The sequence below is a fragment of the Oenanthe melanoleuca genome, chromosome 17 (genome assembly GCF_029582105.1).
Source record: "Oenanthe melanoleuca isolate GR-GAL-2019-014 chromosome 17, OMel1.0, whole genome shotgun sequence".
In the NCBI taxonomy this organism is placed as follows: Eukaryota; Metazoa; Chordata; class Aves; order Passeriformes; family Muscicapidae; genus Oenanthe; species Oenanthe melanoleuca.
The window spans coordinates 11,010,239-11,036,932 of record NC_079350.1 but is presented as its reverse complement, the minus strand read 5'-3'; the positions used below and the strand labels follow the sequence as shown (position 1 = coordinate 11,036,932).

Below are 26,694 nucleotides of genomic sequence, written 5' to 3'. Positions count from 1 at the left end.
TAGTTAGGTATTTTTTATATTTATATTTTCCTGTCTCCTTCACCCAGCCCTCCCTGTGAATGTTCTGGCACCATTGGGTCCCTCTGGGGGACGGCACCCGGCACCACCCCCCCACTCCCCACTCAGCTGCTCCTTCACCGCAGCGTGGCTCCCTCTCCTCGGGACCTTGGGGTGCCCCAAAGGACACGGGAGCCCCCGAGTCTCCACCCCCTGTCCCCCTCAGCCTTTTTTCCTCACCCCCAAAGAACGACTGCAGCCCGACGGGGGCAGCCCAGAAGTTCCCCAGCCCCGCAGACACAGGCGACAGGAGGCAGAAGGAGGGAGTGCCGGCAGAGAGGACAAAGGAAGAAACCCCCTCCCGCCCCTCTCACCTTTCTGGCTGAGAAAGCAGCTGCCTCCTCCTGCTGGCTGCTCCCGGCTGCGGGCAGGGCGATGGCTCGGGCAGCTCTGCAGGCTGTTCTTTCTTCCTCGATGTTATTTGTGTTTTCCTCCGTTTCCCCGGGCGGGAGGGGAGCTGGGAGGGAGCACAGAGAGGAGACGGGACGCCTCGGGAAGGGTCGTTCCTGAGGCGGAGCCCGGCAGAGAGAGGCGTGCCGCAGCTGCCTGCCGGCGCCTGCCGGGCTCCGGCGTGCCCGCGGTGCCGCTGGGCGCACGGCCCGTGTCCGCACGCCTGGCAATGCCGCGGAAAACGGCGCCGGGCGGGGGGGATCGGCATCGGGGCGCGGGCAGGCGGCCCAAACACGGACCATGGTCCTTCATTTCCCGCCCTTTCTTGCGGCTTCTTTGTTGTGGCCGAAGCCACTTCCGGTCGGTCGCCATCTTTGTTGTGGCCGAAGTCACGTCCGGTCGGCTGCCGTCTTTCTTGTGGTTCCTTTCGGGCCCTCGCCCCTCACAGAGGCATCCTTCTTATCTCCTGCCTGAACCCGACCCGACGCTGGCAGCGGTGGACGCCGACCGACTCCGGGCTCTTGGCACGGCATTCCGCCTCCATTCCCGGCGCTTGGATGCATCGGGTTGCTGCTTCCGGTTCAAAATGGCGGCGCCCATAACCGCCACGTGCTTCCGGTTCAAAATGGCGGCGCCCGTTTTCGCCACGTGCTTCCGGCTTAAAATGGCGGCGCCCATAGCGGCCACGTGCTTCCGGTCCAATATGGCTGCGCCCATAAAAGCCACGTGCTTCCGGTTCAAAATGGCGGCGCCCATAACCGCCACGTGCTTCCGGTTCAAAATGGCGGCGCCCGTTTTCGCCACGTGCTTCCGGTTTAAAATGGCGGCGCCCATAGCGGCCACGTGCTTCCGGTTCAAAATGGCGGCGCCCATTATCGCCACGTGCTTCCGGTTCAAAATGGCGGCGCCCGTTACCGCCACGTGCTTCCGGTTCAAAATGGCGGCGCCCGTTTTCGCCACGTGCTTCCGGTTTAAAATGGCGGCGCCCATAGCGGCCACGTGCTTCCGGTTCAAAATGGCGGCGCCCATTACCGCCACGTGCTTTTGGTTCAAAATGGCGGCGCCCCTTTTCGCCACGTGTTTCCGGTGAAATATGGCGGCGCTCGTTTTCGCCACGTGCTTCCGGTCAAATATGGCGGCGCCCTAGCTGCCACGTGTTTCTAGGTAAATATGGCATCTCCAACGCGGCCGCGTGGTGCTGGACAAATGTGGGTGCAACTACATAGTCGTGTTGCCGGACAAGATGTCGGCGACCATTGTGCCGTGTGATAGGGGACAGTTTTTGCGGCCCCGATGAACGTGGTCGGGCCGACAGGGTGACCCGATGACATGGAGAGGCGGGCCGACCCTGCGACGCGCGAGAGCGTGGAGAGGCAGTGACGCGAGGGGGGGCGGGCAGCGGCTGTGACGCGAGGGGCGCGGCCGTGGCTGTGACGCGTGGGACGGGGCCGTGGCTGTGACGCGTGGGACGGGGCCGCGGCTGTGACGCGGGGGGGGGCGGGCAGCGGCCGTGACGGGAGGGTCGGGGCCGCGGCAGTGTCGCCGGGGGCGTGGCCGTCACTGTGACGCGAGGGGGCGTGGCCGCGGCTGTGATGCGGGGGGGGCCGACCCGATGACGTGCGGGGCCGTGGGCGGAGCCCGGGCCGCTGACGTGCGGGCGCTAACGTGACGGCGCTTCCGGTTCGGGTGCCGGCGGTGCCGCCGCTCCCTCGGCGGGCGGAGTGTGGGGCTCGGGCACCCGGCGGCATCGGGGCGGGCGCTGGGGCCGCGCGGCGCTGCCGCTGCTGCTCCGGGCTGCTGCCGGGGCTCCCGTGCCGCCGGCCGTGCGCGGGAGGGCGGTGCGGGGATTTCCCCGCGCTGAGGGGAACCGGCCCCGGCGCCTCCCGAACCCGCCGCTCCGGCGCTGACAGGGAGTTTCTATCCAGCGTAGGCAGAGAATTCTTTACACCTGTAAGTAATTTCTGATGTGGTCGTGCCACTTTGACAGTATTTGAAACCCCTCTTCATACTCTTGCAGCGGCATTTTTGCACTAAAATGGGAATTTAGCCCTTCTGCCTGGGTCTGCTCACAGAATCACGGAATCCCGGAGTGGTTTGGGTGGGAAGGCTCCTTAAAGCTCGCCCAGTTCCCCTCCTGCCATGAACAGGGACACCTTTCAGCAGCCCCGGGTGCTCCGAGCCCCGGTGTCCCACCTGGATTTGGACACTTGCAGGGATCCAGCAGCAGCCGCAGCTTCTCTGTGCCGGACAGCAGCATTGAAAGGCAGAGTGAAGGTTCAGCAGGGATGTTTGTGTTGCACTTAACGTTCTATTGTGTGACAAAGGTGGCTTTCACTTTTTTTTTTTGTTTGTTTTTTTGTTTTTTTTGTTTGTTTTTTGTTTGTTTTTTGTTTGTTTTTTTTTTGTTGTTGTTGTTGTTGTTGTTTATAAATTAAAAAGATGCCTTGTATTCTTCGAGTGTTGCATTCTGTTGTTTTTCCTGGTAGTCTGGATCCTCTGCTTAGATTTTTTTCTTCTTTTATTAGATGTCCTGGATGTGTGGATGTCCCGATTGAGGGCAGTGATGGCTTTCATGAAGAAATCTTTAAATGAAGACAGGATTATCCAAACATTTCCCTTCCCTGCTGTTGTCCCTGCTGCATTAGAAGTTACTGCTTCAGCCTGAAGATGGAACAGGTACAGGTTTTTTGGTATTGTGTAATTTCTACCAGTGGAGTGAAAGGGGCATAATTTTTATCCATTTTTATTAATTTTTTTACTGTTTTTTACCTTAAGGTGTTTTATTATCTTCTGTGCAAGCGAAAGGGGTGCAGATCCATGGTGTTTCCTCTTCAAGAGAGGCATTAAAGCTCTGTAGGTGCTTCTGCCCTTTTTCCCTGGCCCTAAAGAGAAGAGACACCGTCCCTGCATGGACCATCTGGCTTCTGTCACAGTGCTTTTAGGACAGTGTGGAGATCAGGAGAGGAAGGTGGTTTCCATGGCTGTAGGCAGCTCTTCCCAAGATCAGGGAGAGAGGACTGCGCTGTTAAGTATGAAATGGATGCATTTTCCAAAGAAAGCTTCTTGAGAAATGAAGCTCTGGTGGCAAATATTGCAAAGTTCTACCAGCTCCTTGAGGAAAGTCACAGGGGAGTCACAGGGGCATCAGCTGGGCTTGAAGCAGGATTTGTCAACCCCACAGAACCTCACCAAGTTCTCTGTGTGTATTTGGTGGTCAAGTAGCACCTGGGATGGACTGAAAGAAAATTCTGTTTGTTTGTACATGTTAACTGGGGTCTGTGCCCCCCAGTACAAATCAATTCTCTGAGGTGGTGCTTGGCAGGAGGCTTTTCCTGTTACAATACAGGCATGTTTAGCACAGCACAGTGAAGATGGATTATTTACTTCAGCATGAACTAATGTGTGGAGGATTTTTCAGGTACCTCAGTGGTCAGGAACTCTTGTCTAGGTCACTGTAAACGCTTCTTGATCTTACTCAGTACTTTTCTGAATGATGCTCTGTGGGCTGCTGCCAAGGCCCAAGGTAAGGAGGGTTGCCCCAGTGTCTGTGCTCATGTCAATAGCTAAGTTTATTTTTGCTTTTCTAGGAGCACACATTGTGGAGTACCTTGTTGCTGTTTTCACTGAGCTCCTGCAGTCTCAGAGGAACTCTTTGCTCTCTGCTTGATGTTCCAGCTCTGTGATAAAGATCTCGAGTCTCTGAAAACTGCTAAGTATCCTCAGCTCTACCAGTTTAACCAGTACTATAAACTGGATACCCAAGCAATCTCAGGAACCTGTGGTATGGAATACCTGAAGTCACTGAATTCTTGAGCCAGTATTCCTATAAAAACCTCACAGTTTATAGAGGTTACATTTCCATCAGAAAGAGCATTTCTATAGAGCTAATTCTGTATTTCTTGTTGATCACGTTGGGACACAGATTTGCTCTAGGGCTTTTCTCTGATGACACAAGAGGTCTTTGTGGTGTTTGGGAGGCGATACCAGGGCTCAGGGGTGGGTCATACACAGACTCCTCACCAGGCACAGCAGAGCCTGGTGCACACAGTGGCCTCAGTTCAGAGTGCCTGGAGTTGCCCCTGGCTGGGTTGGGGATCACAGGCCTCCTGGGCTGGGTTTGGTGAGTTTTTCTCTAAGGCCAGCAGTGAACACTACAGATTCCCCAGGGGCACTGCTGGACAGCTCTGTTCCAGCAGGACTGCACACTTGTGCTCCTGGAGCTTCACCTGGGTTCAGCTCAGAGCTCATCTCAAACATGGGGAGCTGAGGAGATTTTTGTTTCATATTCATCATTGTTTTTCTCTTATGCTTTTTTTTACTTTAAAGAGTTTAAAAATCACGAGGAGGTAAGCAAAGAACCTGCTGTGCCCCTGGATTCTGCATTTACCACTTTGCTAAAGAGAGCCTATGAGAGAGGAAGCAATACCCTACTGGAAGGTGGTGTTCAGACAAAATTGGCTTTCTGGCTCCCACCTGACCAGCTTTTGTTGGGAGTAAAGCATGTGCTGTTATACCTGAAATCCACAGTGGAGAATTCCAGCAGTGCAAGAGCAATATTGTAATAATATTGTGGTTATGTTTGGATTATTTTCATGTAGAAGGTACAAATGACTTAGCTGTTAAAACTTAGGTACCAGTTCTGTAGCTCTTTTTTCTGTACTTGTCTCTGAGGCTACACAGCACTGTACAAAACTGCACATAATTTGTAAACAAATGTCAGTTATTATTGAGGAGCCTTGGATTTACTTTGCATGGGTTACCTTGCTGATCGGTGTGAGTGCAAATAAACTCGAGATTTTAATCCAGCACAGACCAGCCCCTGTGCTTAAGGCCTGCACCGGTAAGGTTGTAGTACAAAGGCTCATTTGTTCTATCATCATCTACTGACACAATGAGTGCAGTCAAGGTAGGAACATTGTACAGAACAGGAACTCAGGGTTGGGCTCCAGTGGACACAGATGCTTCCAGCTTTGGACAACAATCTCCAGCAGTATTTCAGTATTTCAAAAAAACCCAAGTCTTTCTTCCCAAACCCAAAGTCAGAAGAATCTTAACCCCTTCTCTTGAAGCAAGCGTCATGAGGCTACCCCGTCATGTCAGTTTTATTGATCCTATTAAATATACACCAGATCGTAGCACTGCCAGTCAGGTGCTGAATTCCCTTGCAGGGCTTTTTCTAAGAGCACAGCTGAGGCAAGTCCTGAAGCACAGGAAAAATCTACAAAATTGTAAGTGTGTTACTGCAAAAACCTCTCCTGTCTTCATCTGTCATCACTGCCAACATCACACTGGCATGGAACAGGAAACAAGGTGTATTCTTTGGAGGAGTAAATAGAGCTGTACCTGAGCTTGGCATGGAACGCTGAAAATCCTGCTACACAAAAGTCCTGTAAAACACAAGGGTCCCATCAGCCAACACCAGGGACCTTGCAAAACTGCCACTTTCTAAGACCTGTAATGAGAATTCAGCTTTCAAAAGCTCAGGGATTAGATGGTAACTGTGCCCCATCTGCTGAATTTTCTTTAAGCAAACAGGCCATTGTTTCCTGCACTGTGGCTTAAAGTCCCAAGTCCATAGTCCTGCAGTTCTATGTGGCTCTCCCCGTGTCCAGCTCTGTTTCTGAGTGGAAGCCCAAGGCTTTCAATTGTGAAGGACAGAATCCCTGGCTCAGTGGTGGCCTCCCCACAACACTCCACTTAAGCCAGGAGTGTCCCAGCATGCAGAAACACCAAAGTGGGTTATGGACTCAGCAGTTCAAGTTTTGAAACAGGGAAACCATGAGCTTTTATTGTGCTGAAGGAGCACATAGTGAAACAGAAACAGATTGTGGAGCTCAGAGACGGATGTTAACTCAACAGTTTGTTATGGAAGTAAAAATAAATAAGGAATTAAAATAACCTCTGCAGAAGAACAGATGAGCTTTGTTGAGATTATTTAGTTTGTGTCATTTCAAACACAATATAGAGATCAGAAACAAGCATTTGTTCTCAAAGAGACAGAAAGAGCTAACTAGTGAGAGCTAATAATCTGAATTTCAGGTTTAAAGGCTGAGGACAGTAAAGCCACATTTTGAGGAGACTGCATGTCCCAAGAGGAACTAGAAATCAGTTGGATCAACAGGCTCAGCTAAAAGACAAGACATGTTTGGGAAAGTGAAAGTTTATTCTTCTCCAACTCATTAGGAAATGAATTATTACTCTGAAGCCAATCATAAGGCAAAAAAAGTATCACACAGACTCCCATACTCCCATTTGTAGAATCAATTACATTAAGACTTGTGTACAGCTTCAAAACCAGAAGATTTTTGGTAAGCATTTATACGTATTCCATTTTCTAAGAAATGTCTCTTGCCTCAGGCAGTTCTCTGGGTGAAACTCAGAACCCTGGAAGTTTTACAATCCATAGCAGTCAGAATTAAAGGATCAAAATTCACTTTGTTCAAAGGCACAAGGCCAAAACAACACAGGTCAGAAGGACCTGGGTAGTATCACTGAATTTATATTTTTCATTTTTTCTTCAGTCTCCAATTTTAAGCCTTTAGCTTTTAGCCAAAGCTCAGCTCCTCAGCAGCACAAAGCTGCTTCATGAACAAAAAAACTGAAGGTGTTTCCTTCCACATTTCCCCTGCACTATCCTCATTTGTTGTTGTGCCAAAGAAAACAGAAGCCTTGGCAGCGAATCAGTTGTGCAGCTAAAGGCCATAGTGACTGGATTCCACTGCATTTGTGAGAAGCTCATTCTCAGACTTATTGCTATCATGTGAACAGGAGGAACATTAACATTCTGCACTGACTTGTTATGTCCTGTCAATCCCAGGACAGGGTCCTTCTGATGACAGAAAAATATGCATTTAAATAATTTGTAAAATTTCTCCATTTCCATTAGTACATGGAATGATAAATATTACATAAAAGATTTAAATAGTGGTCCCAAGAGTAACTTGTAACTCCAGCAAACAGAAAGGATCAGCATAAAACAAATAAAGATGCATCTTACTTTACAAATCAAAGGTTACAATTACTATAAAATACCTCCCTCAGCCACTGGAAAATGAACCACCAGAGTCATATTCAGTCAGGTCCATTAACGGACAGGGAGCCCTAGATTTAGTGGGACTGCAGCTCCTGGCCCTGCCTGTGACACTCACTGCCATGAGGAAAAGAGACTTTCAATGAGACCAAACTCTTCTGGAAATATGATCAATCATATTTCTGAGATCTTATCCATGAATACAGGAAAAGCACTCTAGAAAGCTCATTTCCAAATTCACAGCTTAAAATCTGTAAGTGTGCACATATAAAAATGAAAGATCCCAGGGCGCCTGTAAGATTCTTAAAAACTCTGGGTCTACTTTGTCTTCAAGTAACCAAAATTAATTTCTCTGATTCTTCTGGGGACTAGAACTGCTGTAATACCTTTAGACTGTCTGCTTTTAACACTACTCCTAAGGAAAAAAAAAACTGAAAATTTCTCCATGGTCCAAGAAATTACAAACAACAAGAACTTTGTTATACAGTTGTAAGCTTGTTTTGAGTCAAAAAACACCCATGATGTGATACCTGAACAGGAAGGGATGGAAGGAGGCTGATACCTAATATGCTCACAAGCTTTTGCACTGTCCAACCTCAGAAAGCAGCTTTCAGTCAGAATACCTGAGTCTAACTGATGCAAATAAAGATATAAAATGCACATGTAGTTTTACTTGCATTTCACATTATCTCCTGCATTCCTGCAGGGAAGTTATAAAACTGCAATAACTCTACAAAATTATATACCACTTTGAGCCAAACCAGCAGCAAATTCTCTTTTACCATCATTTCAGCCACAGCTTGAATAGACTGTACAAAGTGCTCTACAAAACTAAGACACTATACAACAGATGCTCTGCTGCCTCTTCCTTCTTCTAAGGTGATGCAGCATAGCTCAGGAGTTTGGAATGAGATCAGAGTACCAGCAGCAATACTATACTGACAGCTTCTCCCTGGGACAGCATTACAGCTCTTTGTTTATTCCACTTGCCACTTGAACCACTGTCACAGTCTGACAAAGGAATGGCTCTGTAATCCAGTGTTTCAGTGAATCCAGAATAAACCAGAAAACTGTAGGCTTATTCCTACTCTCCTGGAACAATGTCGTGCCCTAAGCCAACTTGCTGCATTCCCAGTATTTAATGAGCATTTAGTAACACTGACATTAGTGAGTTCTGGGTCACCAGAGCCCCGAGAATGTCATGGTCCACACTATGATTACCTTTTGAACCTCATCATCAGTCCCAGGGAAACCAGCTTCATATGGCACAACTTTGCCCATCCAAGAACCAGGGATAAGATTTAAGACTGACATGATTTCTTCAAACCAGAGATGCATTTCCCAAGCTTATGTTTGTTGTTTGAAGTCAAAAAAGGTGCATTATAGCATCTCTCCTCAAACCCTGAAAAGTAAAGTGACTTGAAGATAAAAATGCCACCACTGGAAGATCCACTGATGCAGCGTCTATGCTGGCACCCAGATAGGGAGCGGATGAGCCTCTGTGTTAAAGACGTATTTGTCAAGGTTGATTAAGTCTATGTCATCTGAAAACAGCAGAAACATGTATTTGAGTGTTTCCCCAAGGAAGAAGCTCTCCATTTTATCCCGTGGCTCTGGATTACTGGGATTCTGAACGTTGTTAATGGAAGTATAACCACCTGTAGGAACCTGTGCAAGAAAAAAAAAGTTATCTTTACATAACCTAAAATAATTTTTTAGTTCCTAACATCCAGATGCACTTGGAGAGGATAAGTGCTAAGAAACAAATCCTGTTTTCATGCTTTTAATTTCATACATAGTTTTCATTTACATATAAAGCTTCAATAAAGAAAAAAAAAAAATCTTATTGCCTTTTTAAAGGAAACCACAACAATAAATGAAGCAAAATATCCATTTGTGCTTAGGGTAGAGAGGTATCACAAAGAACATCCCTTTGAAGTTTCTGGACAAATATACAGAAAGTAACCAGTGATTTCTACATTAGAGCTGGCCTAAACATTGTATCCATTTCTCTTAAGAATAGACCATTGATATTTGGTGCCACACTTTCACAGTATATCACTGACTTTTCCATGAGAAATGTAGTCAGAAAGAACAGAAAAAACCTTCTATTAAACCATTAATGCCATTTTGTGCTGATTTTTTTTTCTTTAGCAACTTTAATTGAAGAGTTCTTTCAATCCAGCTGTGTCCTTCTCAGCTTCCAAAGTCTAAAAACTACAGATTCTAATACTTTGGTAGTCTTGCCTACAGCTTCTGCATTTCACTTTTTCATTACTGTAATACAAGTTCTTTCACTATATAGACTAAGCAGGGTATCTCCATCTGTAAGAAAATTATTTTTCTGTATATACTTACAAATTCCCCCACAGTTATCTGATGAATCTTGAAACATAGTATGTTTTCAAAGTTGGTGTTAGAAAGTAAGTGAGCAAATATAGTCCTGACAGTACAAGGTCATTATAAACTGGCCTTACCCGGGTGTATCTGTTGAAATTCTGCAAGATTTCCCAGCCCCAGTCTTGGTATTTCTTATCACCAGTGAATCTGTACATATAAAAAAGACTTTCCACAGTTTCTGGTCGCAATAAGTTGTGCCTATCTGCAGGCTGCAAGAGAAAAAATGACAAGAGTATTTTAGACAGGGAATTAGGCAGGGAAAAAATAATTATTCACATCTCCATCTGCTCCTAAGAGTCTGTTATGCGTAAGTCAGCTTCTAAATATACTGCTGGGGTAACTAAAACCAAAGCCTAGGGTACAGCTAGAAGGCAAGGCAGGATAAGAATGAACTGATCCACAACAAACCCCATCCCTAATATCTGGCTGGGAGTTTAATAGCAGAATAGAGCTACAGAGAAATCACAAAATTGGAGTTCAGGCCAGCTATCTGCTCACCTTGATTTCCACATCCTTGTGGCCCTTCTGTGCATGGAGGTTGAAATGTACGATCTCTGGGCTCAGGCCTGTCTCTACTTGAGCATACATCTGGTAGCAGGTTTCTATAAGAGTTTCAGCCAATTTCATATGATCAGCAGCCAGTCCATTGTGAGCTCCCAATGCTAAAGTACCCGGCAAGAAGCAAACCAAGTGATCCTGCAAGACAAGACAACTCTTACTGAGAAGTTACACATCAAACAGCAAGGGGAGGTGGGGGAGGCTTGTCTTTTAATTGTTTTATTCTTTCTCTTCTTCAAAACATATTTCTGGTACCAACAACTTGAGGATAACTTTTAAACAATCTGATGTGATGTAACATGAGATAGGCAGCATTATTACAGAAATCACTAATTTCAAAAATGTACAAGAATGTGTTTTCATGACAAGTTTCTGAAAGAAAAGGTCTCAGGCCATGTTGAGGGGAAGGAGAGTGTTTTTTGGTTTACCAGAAGCATGCACTTCATATCAGCTCATGTAGGGCATCAGCAGACCCACCTAAAGGCTTGGTTTTCCTCATTGTGGGGCTAATCTACCATTGATATAAAGAAAGTAAGCACTGCAGATTAATGTCACATATGGGATCTCAAATGATTCTCAACATTCAGAATCAAAGCTCAGGTCTCATCACCCAAAAACATAGTAAAACCACTCTGATACCCCTGTATGGACCTTTAAAAGCTTTGCCCAGTCCTTAAGAAAAATTGAGGGTTGTAAAGGCCAGCATAGGAGCCAAACATCCCCCACTTTTCCAGCTGGCCAGGGTAAGAGACCTGTCCAGCCTTTCACCCAGTAACAATGGATTAAAACTAAAATTTTGACTCCCTGAAACAGAAGGAAGTGTTCTGACATGTACAGACACCTAAGCCAAATCTATCTGGCTCAATTCAACTCTGTCCTATCTTGGGATGGGGCAGCCCCCTCTACCCAAAACCCAGACTCTGGTCTTACTCACAGCAGGTTTTTTGAGAGCTTTTGGGAAATTCAGATCCAAGAAGCATATGCTGAAAACTAGAACTGAGTATCTTAAAAACCCTACAGCAGGAAAGGCTATACATACACTAATAATACATCACTTGCCTTTCAGACAAGCCACGCACACATACAATACCTGCGCTGCACAAGATTTTTAACTGAAAGATCTTAAAGTGCACAAAATTAGGAGCAGAGGGTTAAGATCAATCAATTTTCCCTACAGTGAACAGTATACTGCTTTATTCAAGAATCTTCCAGGTAGGAAAATAAAGATGTCATAAATGGACAGAAACCTCCAAAATTATTCATTTCTTTTTTAACCCCATAATACAGTATTAGATGACATGCTTCTTTTGAAGACAAATCTGAAAGCACAGGTGTGCAAGTATCTACATATATTTTGAATTATGGAAAATGAGTAATATGTAAAATAGGTATTATCTCAACAATTTCAGACACTGGAATTTAATGACAAAAACAGAAAAAAAGAGAATTTAAGTCCAGCATCAAAATGTTCAGTCTTGAAGGGACAAAATGGGTTTACTAGAGTAACTCATAGAGACGGCCCCAGGTATCTACAAGGCAGTTACTCATTACTGCCATCACACTAGACAGATGTGCATGCGTATATTGTCTTGGGTTTAGCGTTTTTGTTGATTTGGGTTTTTTATTTGTTTTTGGTGTCTGGTTGTTCATTTTTCTGAGAGGGAAAAGCTTTGCATTTGCTTCTGTGTTAGGTTTTATTAAAATTTTTAATGGTTTTTCTGTTTTCTTTTGCAGTTGTATTTCTTACCATCTTGGCACTGAAATGGCCATGAGCAAGCTCTCCTACAAAAGTAAGCTTCTTGGGTTCTGATCTCTGAAGAAGATGCTTTTTCACTCCTTCTATGGCTCTCATATAGTCTTCCAACAGCCTGTGGAAAAAATCATTCCCAGTTGGCTCACATGCACACAGTCAGAACATATTTGATCACAGCTGATGTTCAGCACAACTTTTTAGGCAACTGTTACTTCAGTCTAAAGAGTAATATTTAACTAAATGTAAAAACTTAAAAAACATCCTCAGTAACTATCAACACAACATTAATTGGTTGTCACTATCGTGTAGCAATACTGGTTTACTTGAAAAGTAAATAATAATACATTAGTACTTATTCAAATATTAAGGAAAACACCTGCAACAGTTTCTAGGCAATAGCCAGATTTTATTTCCCAAGTCCTTGGAAGCACAGTTATTGAAATCACAGAAAATCTAGGCTGGAAAGGACCTCTTGGAGGTCTTTACTTCGATCCTCTGCTCTGAGGCAGATTCAATTACATCAGGTTGTCTGAGTACTTATCCAAGCAATTTTTTTATGACCCTCATCCAAAGATGGAGATTCAAAGAGTTTGAGCACTCTTCCAACTGACCTTTCTCATTGTGAAACATCATTTCACAGTATTTTATTTAATTTTTCCTTGTCTTTACGTACTTTCAATATGGAAAACAACCTGTTGATTGTGAGGCTCACAAAAGGCTATTGTGGTCCCAAAGACACCAGTTCTCCATTTACAGTACAGTATGCCTCGGAAAGAGCAGGGATGAAAGCTTTGTTTGGAGAAAGGCCTTTCCTTTGACATACAGAAATATCTCCAAGAGGCACATTTTTGTTCTGTCTGCATTAAACTCCTTGAAATTAACAAGGAGTCGAACAGTCTAACATAATTAGCTGATATGCAGACTTGTCTTGAAGGAAAGCTTCTTTTCCAACCTCTTTAACTCCTCCTTGCAAACACTCTTCCAATAATGCAGTATGGATAAAAGAAAGACTTGAAGAAGCACTTTTTACAAGGGCATGTAGTGATAGAGGAAGGGTCTTTAAACTGAAAGGAAGCAGACTGATACTAAGTATTAGGAAGAAATTCTTCCCTGGGAGGGTGCTGAGGCTGTGGCATGTTGGGGAGGGAATACAGGTTGCCCGGAGAAGCTGTGGCTACCCCATCCCTGAAAGTGTCCAAGGCCAGGTTGGACAGGGCTTGGAGCAACCTGGTCTAGTGGAATGCGTCTCTGCCCGTGCCAGAGGTGGCACAGGATGGGCTATAAGACCCTTTGCAACCCCTACCAGTCTGAAATGCTGGAATTAAAGAGAAGGTAACACAAATACCAAACTTCTGTCTCCTGTCACCTTTCACTAACAAACCCAGAGCAAACACAGGCATCACTGTTGAAAGGAAATGCTCACAGTACTTCAGAAGTGTCTAATTATGTTCAATATCTATTGAAAAGACTTAATTCTTATCTCCTGTCTGTGACACTCTTCACATTTGATGACCTGAGGAAGAAAAATTTTTTGTAGAGAGGGAGCTTTAAGACTAAGGCTAACTCTCCTTGTGTTTTTTCACCAAGTCACCACAGGTCTCTCTTTCTGCTTAGCTTGCTTTAAAAGCAGTAATAAGTTCAGCTGACTCTTGGGCAGATGTGGTATTTTTCTTTAAGCAGTGAACTACAGCAGAGAGTTTTATAGCTCACCTCATTATTACACCAATATGAGAAGTGTAAATAACTTACTCATTTTCTTTCTTTCCACCCTGAATCCACTGCTTGAGCAGATACTCATAGTAGCTGTCAGCTCTGGCTCCCAGAGTGTAGACTCCTAGGTGGGTGAACTGCCCACTGTTGGTGTTTATGAACATAGGCACAAGGCCATCGTTTTTCCCTGAGAGGGTGTGAACATGCTTCATCACCTCATCTACAGCTTTCTACAAGAAAAAAATGGCAAATATAAATTATAGATATAAATGAGGTACAGAACTGTGTCTAGTCACTACAGTCCTGCAACAAATCTGTAAGTTTGTTTCCCCAAATTAGCATCAGGGACATCAAATTCAGCTAGAGCAATATATTAAATTCAATATTTCAGACTTTTGGACTCTCAAAATATGATGTTCTGGGTATGTTCAAGTACTCTGAAGCAATTATAACTGTTTCTTTTCCTTGAAGGCAAGCCCACTCAAAAGCCAGTACCACAGCACTCAGATTTACTCAGACTTGCAAAGTAGAAGTCCAGCAAAAATAACAACTACATTAATCTATTTAGCAATAGCTAAGGTTCTTTAAATTACTGCATTCATCAACACTGAGTTGTGGATGCAGTTCAATATAATAACATTAGCAAACAAAAAGAAAAGTAGATAATATTATTTTCTCTGAAATTCTGTTTACTTCGACTAACTTTTCCCTATATGGTGACCTGCTCTCAGACTTATGTGACATTTTAGTTCCTTGGATGGCAACATTTCAGTTTTGCTCACTGTATACAGAAAACAGTATCAAGAAACCACACTCAGAATTTTTTGTTTTAAAAGCTTTTGTGTTAAAATCTGTTTCTGAGAAAAAGAAAAATAATTACTCATCTCCACTACTACTTTTGCTATCCAATAAAATAATGGAATATTTTGTTTCTTTTTCTTCCCTTGTCTAGAACTTCACAACTTATTTATGATAACTTATAGATTTCTGAGACCATGGAGAGTCAGTCATAAAGCTGCAGAGAAATGAAAAAAGAGAGAGACATCAACTGATTCTTCTATACCTGGAATTTCTCATCTCCAGTGAGACGAGAGAGCTCCCTGAACTCCAACTGAATGCTGGTCACCTCTGCCACAGTGCTGTCAGATGTCCAGCGAGGGGGATGTGCAGTGCCCCGACCAATGTTGACATCAGAATATGGGATCTTGGAGGGGGTCTTGAATGCTGGCATAAGCCTGTTTCCAATGTCTTTCTAAAGAAAACCCAGGAGCATGGACAAATCAACAAACAAACAAAAAATACATATATACACATGGACATCCCATTAGATTTTCTTCACAAAGCAGACAGAAAAAGATAGAACAACAGCTTAGTTTTAGATGATGCAAGCAATTGAGGAAATTTTAAAAGTCATTAACTTATTCATCTTGTCCTTAGTGCTGCAGGCCTTATCTGAGGCTGCAATCCATATCATGCAGTCACTGGCTGATCTTGCTAATCTGAGGTGGCTGATGCTGTTATGACACACAGAAAGGTTAACAAAAGACAGCTATAACCCTTTGCCAATCATTTATTTCCTCTTTCGTTTCATGAGCTTAATGATGGTCAGCCATTCATGAGCAGAAGAGCAGACGTACAAGAAGAGGTGACAAACACAGCAAGGCTTTGAGGTTGTACAGAGAGCAGGAGTGCAGGCTTCAGAGCTTAATGGTAAATGCATTTCTCACCACTTTAAATATTAAACTGCTACAAACCACCAACATTTAACTTTCTGAGGAATCCTCCCTCAACTTTATCCAATATGGAATACATAACCCAGTTTCATTTGTAAGGCCAGTCACTCACAGCTTTTTCCAGGAAAAGGCTATCTCCAGAGAGGTGGTAGGTGCTCAGCAAGCCACCCAGGATACGGATAGTGCTCTCAAATAGGTTCACATCCACATTTTTATCAAATACTAAATCATTTGCTACCCATTTTCTTGCTTCTTCAAACTCTGCAAAGCATAAAAGATAGTTCAGCTGTGAACTTCTGGCATGTTCCAACAACTAAAGACATGAGTATTACATACATCCATGACAGTTACTTGTATTTGTCTACAGAGATGATAATTTTAGGTGGAAAATTAAAAGGAAGAGCACATGCTAGCAGAAGTTTCATTACCATTGGCTTAATTCTTATTCAGCACACACAGATGCATATAGACAGAAATATTTACCAAAAAAGGAAGTCCTTAATAGTTTAAGAAAAGAAGAATTAGAGGAATTTCTAATTAAAATAGTCCAGAAATTAAAATCTTTTAAATCCATCCATTTGCCTTGTTACAGTAATTACAGATAATTAGTTCCACTTCCACAAAGCCTCCTAAGTTTTAATTAAATCTTTCTCAACCAAAGCTGTTATCTACCAAGATAACAGGTAGCATTTTCAGTTAACAGCTTTAGCCTAGCACTGTCCTCAGGAGCCTGCTTCCTGCAAGATGTTGCAATGTTTTCTCTAGAAACAAAAATTGTTGTTTATCACACCACTAAGTCAAAAAAATGGTTAAAAGAAAAGCCACATTAGATTCATCAACCACCTTAGAAGCAGCATCACTCAATGACTTCTTTGGTACAGGGTCTCTCTCCATGGTGCCTGCGAGTCAGCTTAGCCCTCAAAATTGGAGCTGAGCTATTTCAGCGATCTCACAGCTTCTGGAAACTCCTGATAGTGAGAAGCAGCAGAACAACTGCCTCAGACAGAGCTAATATAAAATAGAAAGAAACCCTCACCAAGAACCCATTTTCAACACATCTCTAGTATCAATAATTTATTTTAAAAACTCTACTTAGTTCACAATTAATTTTTTAGGAAAAAAAAGAGCAGCACACTGACAACTTGATTAAACCTCAAGATACACTGCTCAGGTCTAGAGCTGCACACGACATGTTATTTTGCAGAAACTTCAAAGGCAGAGAGACAGAATCATTAAATGCTTCAAGTATTTATTGTACCCTCACTGGCAGCTCTGTTCTTCCTATTTTGACAGAAAAAGCTGCAAGATTAATGAAAGTTGACAAAGGTGGCTATGTACCACAGTTAAATAGATACAGCTCCAAAAATTTTAAATTACCATTAAAAAAACCCTCTGCATCACTAAAAAAAAACCCCAACCAACCCAAACAACCAACAACAAAAAAGGTCTTAAACACTAATTAACCATTTAAGTTTTTTGCAACAGAATTGCAAAATTTTTTGGCTTAGTTTTTAAAATCTGTTTGAAAGATTTCTAACATGGTCACTTGCAGAATGACTTTCAAAAACACAGACAGCAAAACAATTCAGGAAAGAGGTACTGAGCACTCCCTTTCTCCACCCATGGATTCCTTACAGAAATAAGTCTTCTTAAATCCATATATGAAATATTGATATTAGGTGTGATAAAACACGAGGAAGGAACATACAGGCAAACTACCCAAGAGTAATGGGCAGAAAGCTATATAATGGCACAGAGGATTTAGTACAGAAACAAAGACCAAGAAGTTTATTAAAACCTCCCTCAAATTCTACCAGATATATACATTGTATATACTTATGTATGTATGTATATACGTATGTATTTACATTCACAAGAAAGCTAAATTTATAGGCCACATGTAATAGATATTCCTCTCAAAGAACTCTGAACATTCACTGCCTGAAGAGAAATCAAGGAATTATTTTAGAGGAAAAAAAAATGAAGACTAAAAAAAATTACCTTCTTTTAAGCCTAAAATCCACATGGTATCCAAGGCGTCAATTAAGGTAAGCCCAAGTCCAAACCACTCGCTGTAAGACTTGGACAAAGGCTTCAGTTCATCATGGCCCCAGGCAAAATCCTTGTACCCTTTCCAGGCATGGCGGAAGGCTTCAATCACAGCCAGCTGGCGCTCATTGATGGGCACTGCCAAGGAGAAACAGCACCTTGCTCAGGACTTCTGCAGGGCACTGATGGAACTCTACCGCACACCACTAACCGAAAATAGAATTTCTTCCAAATTAACCTATCAGTGCAATGGAAAAACCACCCTCATATTATTCTTTTCAGAACAGCCTTTCCTCTGCACAACAATCAGTCAGCATTTCCAGCCAAGTGGAAACAGAGACTTCTCTGGAAACAAAACTGTCACTTCTGCAAATAAAACATTAAATAATCACATGCATAGTTGTAGATGAGTATCACTAAAGCTCAAGGAGATGAAAGTCAGGAAATACTAGATTAAGATCCATGGTAATTCAGGTGCTGAATATATATGCTAAACAATAAAATCCTTAGCTAATTCAACACACAATTTCTTTTTCTTCATCTTCCCTCTCTCACTGCTTTCTGCTAAATTTAAAATCACTTCTACAGAATTATTTCTATTGAATTTTCTATTTAACAGCAAAATAGAAAAAACTTTGCATTTTCCATCTTGACAAAATCATGTCTTTTTCTACAGTTGTACTAATTTTTTGCTTGCCATTTGCCATGAAGTGGAGCTTATGTTACACAATGAACATGAAAAATTCCAAGCCGTTAGCTGAAATTTTGAAAAATTATGAACAAAGACTTCTAGAGTGGGAAACACCAAGCAGCATAACTAACCTCATAAATATTAAGCTTGCAAAAGTGCAAATACATCATACTGAAATATACCATGTTAATCACACCAGAACTTCCTGGTTTCTTTTCTGAACCCAGAAAAAGGAACAATAGGTTCTTTGTTCTACAAGCACAGCAACTTCAAAAACAGCTTCTGCAGCTTTCTAGTGAGCCTTAAAAATAGTTCCATTCAGTTCAAGGAAGAAGTCACCTTCCCCGGATTTGCAGAACAAAAGGATGAGCACAGCTGAAAAGGAGGCTGCCTCTTTCATGCCCTCCTTCTTTACATTATTCTGTCCTGTCTCCTCCCAGAGGCTGTATTTCAAAGATTTGTCTCTAAAATTTATTTACAGGTTCTGAAGGCTAACAAGCATGAAGGCTGGCATAGCGAAACATGAACACTGAAGAACACTAGGATGTTCCAGGCAAGTGATCTCTCCTACACTTTTTGTTTCCTTTAATCTAAATAAATACATTAATTGATTAATGTGTATGGGGAGAAATTGCACAACATAAACCATAAAAGCAAACAAACAAAAAACTAGGTGTCATTAGCTGTCCTTTTTACCTGGTTCTTTCTGTACTTCAGCTTCCACAGATGAAGGTTTTTCTGGTTCCATTATTTTACTAGATGGAGGTTCAGTGCTTTGGTCAGGTTCTATGACTGCTCCTCTCCAGCTGCAAATACAAGAGACTGTAATTGAGGCTTACTTTGGTCACAGAAAATCATGCAAATGAATTGGATTTATCTCTGCATTTCCTTTATCACAGAACACTTTGATAAAACAGAAGTTAGATTTTGTATCAAGGATCAAAATAACTGTGTTGCCCATTAGGTAAGTTTTCTGTTCAAACAAATTTTCTTTGCTGAGAAATTTCACTTGATTAAGGAATGTGTGTTACAAGGTCTTGGAATTTCATTGAACATCTTGGCAATGGAATTTAATAAAAAACTTCTTAAAATAAATCAAACACATGAAAATGATGCATTATAAGCAATTTGTTATCTAGCAGCTCTGAAAGTTGACCAAAAAATGACCACAGTAGCTACTAAAGCTAAATAGTACCACATAAATGATGATCACCAAAACTCATGATTAAGCACAAAGGATGAGATGCTCAAAGGACTAACTCTGCAGTCAAGGGAACACAAGCCTTGTCTGCCAACATGGATGCATAAATCAGTTTTATAATTGTTTTTATGAAGAATCTCCTGAAGGAGAAGTCTTTCAGAATGGACTTCTGTGGACACTGCTTAAGGTCTAGGCAAAATCTGTCAGGCCTTTTTCTCAAGTTCTAAGTATTTTTCTCAGGCCATGAAACTTTCTCAGCCTCAGTTAGGATTTTTCCCAAGCTAGAGGTTCCTTCTTTATTGTAAACAAAAGAGAAAGAATCATAATAGAGATAAACACCTGCAAGGTCCATGGGAAAGCCTGGGACAAGCGGTGTCTCTTTCTCTGACCAATGATCTGTTTGCATTTTGTTTTGCACGAACTGCCTTATTTAAGGCAATGGCTTCTTTTAATAAATTGCTCTTTCTTGCTCTTTCCTGCACCAAGCAAGAGAGTGTCTTGTTGCTGTGTTTTCTCGCCGCTCCGTAATCTTTCTCCACAGCAACAGACTTCAAGTCAAGCAAAGTTCATATCAAGATCAAACAATCTTGACCATACCATTTAACATATAGGTATGTTGCCTTTGAGCCCATTATATGCTTCCTAAGGGAACTAGGCTTGCAGGCTTAATTTAAAATCTACATGGTCTACAGTCAGCATGTCTTCTGACTTGGATAAATGCCATATTTAATTTCTGACTTTCATTCTTTAAGTTGGTAGCTAGTCTTCACTATATTTTCATTGCTCTTGTAAGTTCTTTTGTTACCACCTGTTAAACTTTGTGAGTTACAGCACAAGCAAAACCAAAACAATAAAACACTTTCAGACAATACTGACAGCCAAAATGCTGACTCAGGCACAATTCTGATGCTATGATCAGCTCATCCGGGCCAGTGCTAAAGAGAACATAAACACATAAAACCCCCAAGCCTCATGTTCCAAGTTTGAAGAACCTCTGCCAAAGTTTTAGTTATCTTTTCTATACTCACGTTACTTTCCTTCACTTATTCCCTAATCAAAACACCTCCATAACCACAGAAGCACAGATCTGTTAAAGATCATACTAGATCTGTCCAAGGGATGAGGTATCTTACAAGAAATAAGTAAGCACATGCACACAACTACGTACACATCAGTTGGTTCTGCCTGGTCAGCCTGGGCCCACTGTGTTTAGTGGCAGCAACCCACAAGTACCACGGACCCTGCTATCATTTTTCAAACCTGCCTCAGGACAAAAACACTTGTAGCAGCACTATTATACTGACACTGTTACATTAACATTTATTACAACAAACAATAAAAATCTCTGGACACCGAGAATCCTTCTGAACATTAAGAGTGTCTAAGTGCATTAGAAATACATCAGCCTCACAGGGCTTCAAATCCTCTGCAGCTATGTGACACAAGCAGTAAAATCAGAGAAACTGCACATTCATCAAAATTAAATCTATCAGCCTAGTAATATCAGCAGCTATCAGGCAAGGCCTGAGAACAAACCCATGCAAAGAAAGAAAATAACCTCACACACATACAACAAAAAGCTCTTAAAATGTTCACTCCAACACTCAATGGATCTTGGTGGGGGCAAGGGGGAAGCACTGTACCTTGCCTGAAACATTTCTACCTGATAATGGTTTTCTCTGTTTTCTCTACTTTATCTGCTTCAACCAACTCTTCTACAGTCCTCATAGTATCTTGTTGGATCTTCAACCTTGTGTCTCTCCGTGGTGCCTTGATCTGAAGATTGGAAGGACCCCGACGAACATGAGGTGGTTTTGGTGGTTTCTGAGAATATAAAGGAAAAAAACAAAGTGCTTGGTAAATTGCAGAGATGGTAAAATTTCAAACCGTAAATCAACATCATTCCAGTATCAAACATAAATTCAGATAAATCTTGTTTGTTTTGCAGCAGGCAAATTCTCACCTGAATGGAAAGTATGCTAAAGACTTTGTGGGTTTTTTTGCTTTAAACTTTTGGTAAAATCAGCCAGTTCTTAAGTTTACACTGACAAATTACTTCTAAATTACCTCTACTTTTACCAGGTATTTGTTTAACACAAGGCATTGGCAAAGGATTGTAAAGATATTTAATTCCATTTTACTAGGATCAGTATATTTATGAGAATTAGAAAAAGAATGCAAAAAAAAGTTTCAACAATGCCAATGTAAATATCAAGAATACTATACAGGAATACATGTACATTTTTGCATAATGAAGAAAAGATTTAATAAAAAATTCTGCATTCATTAACTGAAAATCCCTGAATTGATGACATAAATCCATGACAAACAACACAGTAACAGGTATTCCTTTGGTCCACTAATTCACACAGTCGATTGATCTTCCTTTCCCACTGCATTCCCTGCAAATGTAACCCTTCAAAACCTCCTATCATCTGCTCTTTCTGATGCTGTTTCTCAAGCTCCCAGATAAACCATGACTCCAGGCTCCTCACAAGAGTGGAGACTGATGCACATAGCATGAGTGAAGTCTCCAGTAAGAAGTCACTGTGACCTAAAGTCCTGGCACTCCTGGACAGAGCAGTGAGTAAAAAATAGCATACAGAACACATAGATAAAAAATATAAAGCCAAGAAATACTACACCAAAACCCTCCCTGAGAGGACAGCATTCCACCAAGTGCACACTTTTATTGCAACTTCCTCCACAATAACCGTTGGAAACAAGCACTATTTGCCTTCATAAACTCTTTGTGGTTTTAGAAAACTAATTTCTACTCACATTACCTGCAGTGAAAGCTCACGGTAGACTCCACGGCTGGCATCTGCGTTCTGGGGTGCTGGTAGAACAGCTGGATTTGCCAGCTTTAATCTAGGAATTTCTTGTTCTGTTCTCTGATCATCCAATGATTTGTTTGTTATACCTAGACACACAAAATTACTCAGCACAAGGAATCAACAGTTAAGGCTGCAGCAAGATTTATAACAGCTTTCTGTATTCAAATAGTAGATGCACCTCCAAAAACTGTTTGCAGTCACAAAATATTGATAAACAGACACTATTGCTAGATACAAAGTGTATTTTGGTATTAATCCTCTCCCTAATATAAAAGGAGGCTGCTAAAAGGCACATGAGGATTTTTTAAATTGCTACTATTTCAGTCTTTCAATACAATTAATAAGATAATATCAGAGGTAAATGTGCATTAGTATTACACAAATGCTTGGAATTTCTAAACTGACAGGCAGTCAAAACCAAGAGAGGATTACCTTATTCTAGTGATTAGGCCATTTCTACATAGAAACATAATAAAAAACACACTCAAAGCCTTCATATTGTAATCAACTGCCATAGTTTAGAAATGGTAATCCTCAGTTCAGTGCTCCTTGAAACCACAAAAACCACACTGCCACTCTTCTTCCCTTGCATGTTTTCCCCTCCCCCTTCCCTCTGGGGTGGATGAGTTGAAAATCAGAGGCACAGAAGGCAAAGATCACAGGTTGAGATAAGAACAATGTGCTGGAAACAGCAATGAAATAAGAAAACTAACAGTAAGGCAAACAGTATTAATAACCAAAGGTATAGGAAAAATAAACTATTTACATAAAGGCACAAAAATGGATGGCTGCCCCTGCCATGTTTTCTCTACCAGAAGGAACCCCTTCTCCCCAGCACAGGGAGTCCCCTTCTCCCCTCTCCCATGCCCAGCAATGACTGATGTAGTATAGAATAACATCCAGGCCTTAGCTACATCCTCTCCCACTACTTCAAAAAATTAACTATCCTGGCTAAAACCAGGACACCAACTAAAACAAAACGTTGCTCTAGTCAAGAAAAAGAAAGAAAAGGCATAAAAAAATATTTTTGATTAAGCATTACATCATTTAAACATCATATAAAATAATCTCAGAACTGTACTTTAATGAATACACCCAGTCATTACCAATGGAAACTAAAACCGATTATGAGACCCACAGCAATCTTCTAACTCTAACACCTCATTCTGGCAATTCTGAGCTGTACAGAACACATACTTTTCCATACTTCCCCCATGCTTGTGTACGAAATTACTCCACACACTGCCAAGAATGCAAACAGGAAGAGAATGACACTCCGCTGGAGTCGGGACAGCTGCTTCCATTTCTTTAGGAGAGAAGTGAAAGAAAGAGTATTTAGCATGGTATTAAGAACCTACTTGGTCAAAAATAAACTCTTATTGGTTCATTCAGATTAAAATCCACAAAATTGTGTAGGTTTAATTTTACCCTGTTTTCAACTGCATATATTCATTGCTTATTTTCTTTGATGACAGAGAAAACAGAAATCCAACCAGCTAGCACAAGGCACAAGAAGCTCACAGAAACATAAGAGCCATTTGCTGCAAGAACATCAGAACCTGCCAAACGCCAAGACTCCCAGAAAGCTTCAACTACAGCTGATCACAACCTCCACTGGCTGACCTGAGCATCTGCCCAGCTATCAATTGGGAAATCAGCCAAAAGTCTCTTTTCTCCTGGATGGGGAGGGACTGCAGAGTGCACATGCAAAATTAGAAACAGAATAAAATGGTAGGAAAACTAAAAATGTTACTGCAGCAAAGAAAGGCTCAAAATAAACTGAGCACTAATCACTGGACAGGTTAGGGGTTGATCCTCCTATTAGCCATCTGCTTAAAGAGTGGGTCCCTTCCAACTCACAATATTCTGTCAAGCTGTGAAAGAGGAATAAGGTATCCTGGCTCGACATGCATAGGAACTGTCACACAGAACAAGTTCTGCACCACAAAAAAATAAGCCAGCAACCTGCAGCAATGTGAAAATGACGTACAACAGAACAATGAACAAGACTAACCTACAATCTTCTCAAGTTTAGTCCTGGGCAAAAATGTATTGTTAACACTAGATTATACGCAACAATCACTGAAAAATCACAGCTAATTACATTAATCTGAAAGAAGCCAATGTAGCTTAGCCTCCATTTATGGAGAAGCTGGAATTAAACATTAAGGGCTAAATTGTCACTGTTACTTTTCCAACAGTCCTCCTGAAATTCACTAATTCTGGCTTGGGTAAACAGAGAGGGAACTTCACAGGCAATGCTACACTTGGGAACGACCTTTCCCACAAATCACACAGTACTTCCCACAGTCCTTATCCTCTTAGCACCAGCCAGAGGTCAGGAATGTCTCAGTGCAGAATTGTCAATGTGCTCACACTGTGAGTACCAAAGCACAGTTTCCTGCCTTCCACCTGCAAGGTTGACTGTACAGAAATATTGTACACCCTTCGCTGTGCACACTGCAAGATGCTGGTTCCACTGTGTCATCTTCAGTTCTACCTGCTTGACAAACTGAATGACTCTCTTCCCATTGCAGAAAGATACTTGAAATCTAGCAGCTCTGTGGCTCATCAGGGTAGGATGGGAAAAGAAGTTTTAATTGTGTTGTCTTGCAACGGGTATAAGTAAGGCATAAGAACATGAAAGGACATTCGCCACTATCTTACTGGTTTTTTGCTCACAAAGAGTAAGGATAAAATGAAGAGTGATGACTTGGGCCCATATCTCTCTAGCTGGTAATAAAAGGAGAACTGTGAGACTGTGTGCCTAAACAAGCTCTTCATACACTTCATCTGATGAGTGTGAAGCCCCTATAGGTCACTGTATATCATCTCCTATCTGTAACAAGGGTTATCTTGTCCCTCTGACTCACTCTTTACCACAGACTCTCCAGCCCAAGACTGCCATCCCACATGAAGCTGCCTGCTGATTCTAGCCACAAGCAGACAAGAAGGTCACTAACCACAGCTCTGTCAGAGAACCCCTCTCCTCACACTCAGCTTTCACACTTAGAGCAGAACTGCTCCCTTAACTCTCCTAGGGCAGAAGACAGGATTCTCCTCTCAAGCCTTAACACAGGGAACAAAGGCACAGAGACCAAATCTCACTGCCCTCATTCCTGTCCAGAAAGCGCAGCCTTGCCCCTCAAATGTCCACCAGCAGAGGGCAGGATTTTACCGAATACCCCCATCCCAGCTTTGTTCGTGAAAATTAAGACATGACGGGGAGATACCTCAGCCAGCTCGCCCCTACCCTGAGGAGAGGAGCCCCGGGAGCCCTCGGGCACTCCGAGAGCAGAGTCCAGCGCGGGGCCGCCCCAGGGCCCATGGCCGTGGCCTCTGCCCGACTCAGAACTGGGGGACCACGCCAGATCCCCCATGACACTCCAGCTGCACCTAAGTCCAGGGACAATCCTGACCGCCCAACAACCCTCCTCCATCGCCAGATGCTGCCCGCACCCAGCCCAGGGATACTCCCGGTACCGCACAGCTCCCCGTGTGGCCCTCACCCGCCAGCAGGAGCGCCGCCGCCAGGCCTTGCTGTTGTTGTAGCTACCGACCCCGACCGCCTCCTCCGAGCCGACAGTGACGGAGATGAAGTCCCGGCGCGGTGGTCCCGCGGCGGCGGCAGCGGCACCCGAGTACATGGCGGCGCCTCAGGAGCTGCCCGCCGCCATCGCACCGCGGGACGGAGCGGCCGCTTCCGGCAACGGCTTCCGGTGCCGCTCTGGCGTCGACGCGTCCCTGCTCGGTGGCACCGGGGCGAGGCGGAATCCAGCCTGCCCGGCGGCGCTGCGTAGGACCTGTGGGGACGGGCGCTCTCCGCGAGCAGGCGGTCAGGCAGCCAGGCAGCCAGGCAGCCAGAGGTCTCAGCCCGCGCTGCCGACTCGCCGAGCCGCCCTGAGGTCGCGGCCCGGGCCCCCCACTGAGACAGAGAAATTAAGAATCAAGCATCAAGAAATGTTTTGACTATAAAGGGTTGACAAAATCGTATGGAATGCCCAAACATTTACTGTGCTTACAAGAACAGGAGGAAAGCAAGGTTACAAGATGAGATAAAAGAGCTAGAAGGCGCAAACAGGATGCGAGGACAAAGGCACCACAGGATAAGGGGCTTCTTCAGACCCCTGAGCCAGGAAAACTGGTATCCAAGTCCGGAAGATGATCAAATGACTTAGAAAAAAAGAGCATGCGCAATGAGACAAGGTGCAGAGGTCAACCGAGAGGAAGACTACTTCATCCCAAAGAGCCGCGGACGGTCACCAGAGCGACCAACAAGGAGCAG

General features: G+C 43.1%; 1 protein-coding gene and 1 long non-coding RNA gene across 2 annotated transcripts; one reads left to right on the top strand and one right to left on the bottom strand.

Annotated features, from left to right (window-relative positions):
* Positions 1–2,032: 2,032 nt before the first annotated feature.
* On the top strand, positions 2,033–21,680 carry LOC130259973 (uncharacterized). The gene is made up of 4 exons (XR_008841723.1): positions 2,033–2,397; positions 2,973–3,123; positions 3,223–3,545; positions 21,558–21,680. It is a non-coding gene; the product is annotated as an uncharacterized LOC130259973 (long non-coding RNA).
* On the bottom strand, positions 6,588–26,401 carry MAN1B1 (mannosidase alpha class 1B member 1). Its single transcript, XM_056504836.1, has 13 exons — positions 25,919–26,401; positions 23,607–23,715; positions 22,359–22,495; positions 21,236–21,396; positions 19,068–19,177; positions 17,633–17,818; positions 15,744–15,892; positions 14,962–15,150; positions 13,938–14,128; positions 12,183–12,303; positions 10,376–10,573; positions 9,955–10,086; positions 6,588–9,145 (listed from the first exon to the last, which is right to left on the bottom strand). The coding sequence occupies exons 1-13, from the start codon at positions 26,054–26,056 to the stop codon at positions 8,942–8,944; spliced, it is 2,025 nt and encodes a 674-aa protein (XP_056360811.1). The 5' UTR covers positions 26,057–26,401; the 3' UTR covers positions 6,588–8,941.
* Between the last annotated feature and the right edge of the window lie 293 nt (positions 26,402–26,694).